At 43.3% G+C, this 8,726-nt stretch overlaps 1 protein-coding gene and 1 long non-coding RNA gene across 3 annotated transcripts in view; both read left to right on the forward strand.

The window, feature by feature from the left end:
- The window catches only part of CYP3A29 (cytochrome P450 family 3 subfamily A member 29), a 39,775-nt gene extending 37,694 nt beyond the window's left edge, over positions 1-2,081 (forward strand). Inside the window, exon 13 of one of the 2 annotated variants that reach the window (XM_085015922.1) lies at positions 1,548-2,081. In XM_085015922.1, the coding sequence (XP_084872048.1) occupies positions 1,548-1,643 (96 nt within the window). In that variant the 3' untranslated portion in view covers positions 1,644-2,081. 2 annotated transcript variants of the gene reach the window in all.
- Positions 2,082-4,761: 2,680 nt separating this feature from the next.
- On the forward strand, positions 4,762-8,511 carry LOC146404356 (uncharacterized). Its single transcript, XR_014840104.1, has 3 exons — positions 4,762-4,881; positions 7,864-7,965; positions 8,268-8,511. It is a non-coding gene; the product is annotated as an uncharacterized LOC146404356 (long non-coding RNA).
- The last annotated feature ends 215 nt before the right edge of the window (positions 8,512-8,726 follow it).

Here is an 8,726-nt window from a genome sequence, read left to right on the forward strand (position 1 = left end):
GCCTAAGATTATAGTACATTTTTAAAACTCAGCATTTTAACTTAAAATTTAAATCAATAAAGAACACAGCCCACCTGGTTTTGTATCAAGCATGGTGCAGAATAGGGGCTCCATAGATATTTTGTGGAATGAATGATGGATGAATGTATTCACTGTTCAGTCTTTTTTTTTTCTTAAAGCATTTTATCAATTCATATTTGAGTTTCTTTTTTTTCTTTTTTCCTTTTTATTTATTTATTTAAAATTTTTTATTTAAATAAATTAATTTAATTTTTTATTTAAATAAATAAATAAATTTAAATTTATTTAATTTTTTCTTTTTTCCTTTTTATTTATTTATTTAACTTAAAAAATTTTCTTTTGTCTTTTGAGGGCCGCACCCATGGCATATGGAGGTTCTCAGGCTAGGGGTTGAATCAGAACTGGAGCTGCCAGCCTACGCTGCAGTCACAGCCATGACAGGTCCAAGCTGCATCTGTGACCTACACCACACCTCATGGCAGTGCCAGATCCTTAACGCACTGAGCGAGACCAGGGATTGAACCTTCATCCTCATGGATACTAGTCAGATTCGTTTCTGCTGAGCCAAGAAGGGAACTCCCACTATTCAGTCTTGACACAGCTTAGAGAACAGATAGAATCAAAGTTAGGCAGGGGGAGTTCCCACTGTGGCTCAGCAGAACTGAATCCAACTAGTAACAATGAGGACGCAGGTTCAATCCCTGGCCTTGCTCAGGAGGTTAAGGATCCAGCATTGCCATGAGCTGTGGTATAGGTTGCAGATGTGGCTCGGATCCTGCATTGCTGTGGCTGTGGCTAGGCTGGCAGCTAAAGCTCCGATTGGACCCCTAGCCTGGAAACTTCCATATACCATGGGTGTGGCCCTAAAAAGCCAAGAACAAAAACAAAAAGATAGGTAGGGAAAATTGAATGAAAGTGGTCAAAAAGTACAAACTTTGATCTATAGACGAATACTAGTATTGTAATGTAAAATATGACTATTGTTAATATTTCTGTGTGGTATGAGTAGATCCTAAGAGTTCTCACACAGGGAAAACAGTATTTTTTCTTTTTCTCTTCTTTTTCTATCTATAAGAGATGATGAATGTTAATAAAACATATTGTGGTAATCATTTCATGATATGTTTAAGTCAAATCATTATTCTGTACACCTTAAATTTATGCACTGCTGTAAGTCAGTTATATTTCAATAAAAGTAGAAATAAAAAAAATTCTAATAGGACATAATAAAGGAATACTGTGAACCACTTTTTTCCCCCATATGTTTTATAACATATATGACATAGACCAATTCTCTAAAAGAGGCAACCTATTAAAGTTCAGTCAAGGAAATATAGGCAGCCTGGCCATCTCTGTGCGTATTAAACCTATTGAATTAGTAGTTTCAAAAACTGAATATATACGCTGCTACAAGTAGCTTCAACATGTTTGTAGAGCTATTGTCTATAATGTATCTTGTCTCCTTTGCTTCTCTTGGTGGTGGTGCTTCCTCACTGGGTTCTCAACTGCTTGTTTCACTGTTGCAGATCCCCCTGAAATTAACCACGCAAGGGCTTACACAACCGGAAAAACCTGTCGTTCTAAAGATTTTGCCCAGAGATGGGACCGTAAGTGGAGCCTGACTTTCTCTAAGGACTTGGGCTTTGATGGTCAAGAAAGCTGCATCCCAGAGCACCAGAGATTTATTTACTTCGTGATGAAATCAATAATGAAGATGGGTTTGATCTACTGTACTTGATGGATGACTAGGGATTCTGCACATTCATTTAGCTTCTCAGGGTCTTTGTGGAGTGTTACATACGGGCACTAGTGGAAGCTGGATAAGCAGACACAGCTTATCTGGTTCTCACAGGATGGTCTCCATCCACCCCCACCTAGTATCACCTCCTCTTCCGGGGTGCTGATCAGAAGGAAAATTTCTCAGCACTTGTATCAACAGACTTTAATGGAAATCAGAAATATAGTGGAGACTGAAGTGGTGAAATTTAGACGACTGATTTTGTTTTGAATCGTCTCAATATTATGTTGATCCAGTCATTAAACCTCTCTTTAAAAAAGTATTATCTGATGCCTTTGTGCACATCAGGGGGAATATGGTACATAGAATCCGGCAGAGTCTGTGACTAAATGCTTCTGACCAGCACCATCACTGGTAGGTGGGGCCTTTTTCAAAACTCCAATGTGATAGATCCATTAACTAAGAGTTAATCGACAGACTTTGCCCATTGCTTGGAAGGTATATTCATAGTTTAAATCTGTCTTTTTTGGAGTGCGTATTTTTCATACCACTTTATATTCCACCCTTGGTTCTCAACTGTCTTTTAACAAAATGAATGTGGAATAAAAGACAGTTGATTGGTCAATTGATGGGGCAGAGTAGCTACAAGCACTGGTCGGTTTCAGTGGGTATCAGAAGCTGCACGGGGCTCTTCCTTTCCCCTTTTTCTCCTTCCCTCTCTTTTCCTTCCACTGCCTCACCCGCTGTTTCAGGAAGATCCAGTCCTAAGGCCAGGAGGTGGGGCACCAAAGGTGGGCAGCCTCACACTGCAGGGCAGGAGTAGAGAAGGAGGCAGAGAGTTTCCAAGTCAGAGACCAAGGAGGGAGTGGAGGGTGTCCACAGGGACGGCAGCCTGGCACAGGTGTGGGGACCCAAAGGACTCCCTAAGAAGGGTGGCCTGTAGTGGCAGCCTGACACAGGTGCGGGGACCCAAAGGACTCCCTAAGAAGGGTGGCCTGTAGCAGCAGCCAGAGTCTAAATAGGGTGGGAGATCCCAAGTATGTGAGGAGGGTGTCCAGGCTTAGGAAGGGATGGTTCGGGGAATTGGCTCCATAAAGGGGGACTGATCAAGGAAGCAAATATATGAAGGATGGTGGAAGCTAGAATTCTCCCTGTTGGAGAAGGAAGTCACTGATTCAGAAAGGGTGAAAACCAGAATAAACCCAGGGAATCAGAGATTGGGAAACAGAATGGCGTTCCTGTCGTGGCTCAGCAGTTAACGAACCTGACCAGAATCCGTGAGGATGCGGGTTTGATCCCTGGACTCGCTCAGTGGGTTAAGGATCTGGTGTTGCCGTAAGCTGTGGTATAGGTCACTGACAAGGCTTGGATCTGGTGTGGCTGTGGCTGTGGCGTAGGCCAGCAGCTGTAGCTTGAATTCGACCCCTAGCCTGGGAAACTCCATATGCTGCGGGTGCAGCTCCGTATGTATCAGTGTAAATGTATACCTTTCTATGTAGATAGATGATAACTAGTTAGATGGATAGATGGTAGCTAGGTGGCAGATAGATATAGATAATATAGATCTGTTTGTGTAGCTCTTAAAAACACATAATACTTACTTCTTTCCACTTATAGTTTAGAATGTCGACACCCGAATAGCAATAAGCACACCTTATGCCCAGACCTTGGCTTATAATAACCAGGTTTTTTTTTTTCTTCTTTTTCCCGCACCCGCAGCATATGGGAGTTCCCAGGCCAGGGACTGAATCCAAGCCAGAGCTGCAATGTATACCACTGTAAGGGGCTGGGGATTGAACCCGCACCTCTGCAGAGGCGAGCTGGATCATTAGCTCACTGAGCCACAGTGGGAACCCCTAAATATCATTTTCCACTGAAAAGAACCAGGACTCCTTAGAGAAATGGCTGGTTCCTGGGCTGGGAAAGTACATGATGACCTTGGGTTAGAAAACAAGGAAATGATCCCGCTGAATAGCATTGAGAACCATGTCTAGATACTCATGTCGCAACAGAAGAAAGGGTGGGGGAAAAAACTGTAACTGCAATGTATACATCTAAGGATGACCTGACCCCCTTGCTGTACAGTGGGAAAATAATAAAAAAAAATAAAAAAAAAATAAAAAAATAAAAGTTATACTGAAAAAAAAGAAAAAAAGAAAATTAATATATTCTGTGACCTAAAGAAAAAAAAATAAAATAAAATTAATTCTCAAAAAAAAAAAAAAAAAAGAAAACAAGGAAATGACAGAAAAGAAAATCAGGGACATGGAGAACAGACTTGTTGCCAAGAGGGAGGGTCAGGGAATGGAAGGGACTGGGAATTTGGGGCTCATAAACGCAAGCTATTGCCTTTGGAAATGGATAAGCCATGGGATCCTGCTGTGTAGCACTGGGAACTATGTCTGGTCACTTGTGATGGAGCATGACAATATGAGAAAAAGAATGTATACTTGTCTGTGTAGCTGAGTCCCCCTTGCTGTGCAGTAGAAAATTGACAGAACACTGTAAGTCAGCTATAATGGAACAAATAAAAATCTTTCTAGAAAAAAAAGAAAGCAAGGAAATGCAGACAGTGAGAGAGACACGTCCAAAGGACACAAAAGCCAGCCCGAGGGGCCTCCCCTGAAATCTGGGACAATCCGAACATCATAATAAATAAGGACAATAAGCAATTACAAGCCAGTCCAAAAAATAGGAAAACATAAGTACATATGGATGTATGTAAATAAATGGATACTTTATAAATTGAAGAGGGTATTTACCTAGTTTCAAAGTACTGCTGCTCAAAAGCACCCCTTAACTACAGAGGGAAGGGGTCACTTCAGAGGAGAAAACTGGCAAAACCCCTTCCATCAAGGGGTCAGAGAGCATCATCAGAAATAGGAGGAATTGATTTTGCGTCCCCCGATAGCACTTGGTGAGGTTAGAGATCATTGTTGTGATGTTCCTGGAAAGGAGGAAACCCGAAAGGAATCCCGGAAAAAAAAAAAAAAAAAAGGCCAACTCAAGCTGAGGAACATTCTACGCCTGGTCTGTAGTGGGTTTGCCATCTACAAAAGCATCATGGTCACAAAGGCAGAGATGGACTGAAAATGTTCCAAACCCAAGGAGACGACAGAGAGGTGACGGCTGAATGTAACTCGTGGGATGGGGTCTTCTCTATAAGGCTTGTTGGGACAGGGGGGGACTGGGGGCCCTGAGGTTGGAGGGCAGTGATGTGTCCACGTTAACGCCCTGACTTGGAGGTGGTGTTGAGGTCACGGAGGAGTTGTCATTGTGTGTGGGGGGCTACAGGGGGTGTGAAGTATCAGGTTGGCAATTGACTCTGAGATGGCCCAGAACATGGTTCTTTTAGCAGACTCTTCAGTAAGTCTGTGACTCTTTGGTGGGCTTCCAGAGGCCCCTTTGGGCATATATATAAGGCTCCATGTCTCACCTTAGTCTTTCGTTGTATTATTCTGATAGAAGGAGGCAGCACCATGCTGTGCCTGAGAGATGGGGTGGGGAGGCTCTGAAGCTGGAGCTCCTGGATTTCAAATCCCAGCACTGTCCTGGGCTGAGTCTGGACTAATCAGTGGCTCGGGGCAAATGAGGACAAGCTGCCTGTTGCATAGTGAGAGCCACAGAATTGGGGCTGGATGTCAGCACCTGCGTGACCCTCAGCTGAAGGTCACTGTGCACACATTAGCTGGGGCTTGGCCCCTGTCTAAGGTCAGGGTCTCTAAAAACAGTACCAGAGACGGAGGTTCTGGCACAAATACTTTACTGAGGGCTTCCCCTCTGGAGATGGAGTGACAGAAACCAGGGACAACAGGAGGAGAAGCTGGGTGAAGAGGTGGGCTCTGCGGAGCCTGATCTCACAGGGAGATCTGAGATTTGTAACACAGAGTGGATGCCAATTTGAGGCAGGGGACCAGCCTTCTGTACCCCCATCCGCGAGTCATAGACAAGTCCTCCCATCCCTCGGGAGGAGGCACAAACTCCCAGGGGAGGTAGCCTTCGTTTGGTTCAGGCGATTCTCCAGAGCAAGGAGGCACCATTCAGCAGCAGTGGCTAACACCCCCGAGACTGGGGTAGGAACACACAGCCCAGGGAGGGGATCTGGAACCTGCCTGGACGCCCTGGCTGCAGTTTATAAATCCCCCGAGTCTGCGGGAGGGAGTGAGCTCTCCTAAGGCCTGTTTGTTGTTCCTTGGGGTTTGTCTTTTCTCTGCATACAATGGATTCAAGTTAGGAAACTTTTAAGATACAATTTCTGCCCCAGGGCAGGAGGAGGGGTGTGGGAGGGATTTCAACCAGGGGGGTGATTTGAGGTCCTACTACAGGGGTGAAAGTGGGGGGTGGCTGGATGTCCTGCTCAGGGCCCTGGACAGACACCACCTGCCTCAACTAGAATCCAGATATTAGGTCCTAAGCAGTGACTCAGTGGTGCCACACACAGCAGGTGGTAAAAAGAGCCATTTAAGCACAACCATTAAGGAGGAAAGAAAAACGAGTTCACAGCCAGCAAATTCCCAGCCTTGTAATTATTTGTCAACCACAACTTGAATTTATACCTCTTCTTGCTGATAAAATATACCTTCCATAATTTGTGATTACATTAAACTCTTGTGTTTCAGCCACTAGTCGAAGGGTTTAGGAGTTCCAATGAGTGAACATTCTTCATGGGCCTGCTGAGGTCAGGTATCTGGTTGGGCAATGTCTTTTTTGTCAAGGCCATGGCTGACTTACAGATCTAGGTCCCAACTCTGTCAGGTTAAGGACCAGGGTCTGATCTGTTCTGGGCTCCTTTTAGAAGGGGAAAACATAATTCAAAAAAATTTTTTTTAATTAAAATATATTTGATTTACAATGTTGTGCCAATGTCTGCTGTATGGCAAAGTGATTTGGTCCTACCTATACTTGCATTCTTTTTAAAAATATTATTTTCCATCATGGTCTATCCCAGGAGACTGGATAGAGTTCCCTGTGCTAGAACCTTATTGTCTATCCATTCTAAGTGCAATAGATTACATCTATTAACCCCAAACTCCCAGTCCTCCCTCTCCCCACCCCACTTCCCTGGCAACCACAAGTCTGTTCTCCATAGAAGGGAAAGATATATTTAGCAATGAGGCAGCTGACATGGAGAATTTTTAAGTAACTCACCCAGAGCCTGCACATCAATCACATTTTGTGGATCCCTACAAGCCGGCTGTCTATCCAACAGAGAGTTCAAGAGCCACCTCAGGCAGGTTCCCAACCACACCCTTTTCTTGTCCCCTTCTATCTCGGGTAGATTCTTAACCATTTTGATGTTTTGATTTTATAGTTCCAGAAAGTCAAAATTTCAGAAATGTTCCTGGATAACAATGACTAGAATGGCTATAAAAAATGAAACGTAAAAAGCAAATGTTGGTGATGATGTGTAGAAATTGGAAGACTCATTCCTTGCTGGTGGGGTCGTCAAATGGCACAGCCATTGCAGACAATGTTTGGCAACTCTTTAGAAAAGTAAGCATAGAACTATCACACAACCCATCCATTGCACGTCTGGACAGATACCTAAGAGAATTGAACAGAGTTCCTCAAATAAACACATGTATCTTCATGTTCACAGATGCACCATTCTCCAAAACAAAAGGATGGAAACAAGAAAATCTGTGGAAGAATGGATAAACAAATTGTTGCATTTCTGTAAACTATGGTGAAATTAAATTATTTTTAAGGCCAAAAAAAAAAAAAATGTCACATGTTAAATTCTCTCTCTGCCACTTGAGCCACCCTTCCCTTTTAGTGAGTTTTGTGCATCTGCATTAACCAGCCTTCCTTAGAAGACACAGGAATGCCTGCTTCACTGTCAAGGGCAATTTTCTCTGGTGCCAGTAAGATCACTCCTTAGGAGATAACGATCCTTTTAATCTTGCAAAGGGTCCCACTGTGCCGATCTCGCTTATGTGAACTGCCGACCTGTCATTTGATGTGCAACACTTTGAACTCAAAAACTTACATGCCTGTGCTTTGATCTCTAAAGGGGGGGACAGTCCTCAGAACTTTCCGAAAGTTTGTCTCCTGGGTTACAATTCCCAGATTGACTCAAATACAATTTTCTATTTCTTTCTTAGATGGACTCTTAATTCTGGTTTTTCATCAACCAGAATATTATTGGGTCATCGAAAGAGTGAAGTACTGATAGATGGTGCAAGACGGATGAACCTGGAAAACATGTAAGTCAACAAACCCATATGTTACATGTCTCCATTTATATGAAACATCAGGAATAGGCAAATCCAAAAAGAGAGAATGGTTTGTGGTGGTTAGCATGGCTTGGTGACAGGAGAGAGTGGAGAATAAGTGTTTAATGGGCCCAGATTTAAGTTTGGTGTAATGGAAATATTTTGGAACTAGATTGACATGTTGGTAGCACAACATCATGAATATATTTCAGGACACTGAATCGCTCAGTTTAACATGGCTGTTTTTGTGTCATGTAAATTTTACCTCCGTTAATTTTTTTTTTAAATTCCAGGAATGTATGCTCACAAGAGCAGAACAGATCACTAAGGTGCCTGTGAATCCCAGTAGCGTTTTCCAGAATCCCTGCACACTGTCCAGCCCTCTGCTGACCAGACAAGTATGGAACCTTGACCCTGGAAGCAGAGGACCCCTATCTTGTTCTGGGTTCTCATCACCCCCTTATTAGCAAGAAGAAGGTTGGCTTGATTTAGATGCTGTGTGTTGCAACCCAGAAGTGAGAAACATACACAGTGATGGTAAGTTGGTCCATTTCTCATAGATGAACCTACCTATGCAGCAGAAACAGACTCACTCACAGTCATGGAGAAGAGACTTTGGCTGCCAAGGGGAGGAGGAGGGACTGGGATGGATGGGGAGTTTGAGGTTAAAAGATGCACACGGTTACATTTAGAATGGATGAGCAATGAGGTCCTACAGTATAGCACAGGGAACTATATCCAATCACTTGTGA

Source organism: Sus scrofa, chromosome 3, assembly GCF_054392235.1.
Source record: "Sus scrofa isolate SSC_HxYL_T2T_F1_AM1 chromosome 3, Sscrofa_HxYL_maternal_Yorkshire_Landrace_v2.0, whole genome shotgun sequence".
In the NCBI taxonomy this organism is placed as follows: domain Eukaryota; kingdom Metazoa; phylum Chordata; class Mammalia; order Artiodactyla; family Suidae; genus Sus; species Sus scrofa.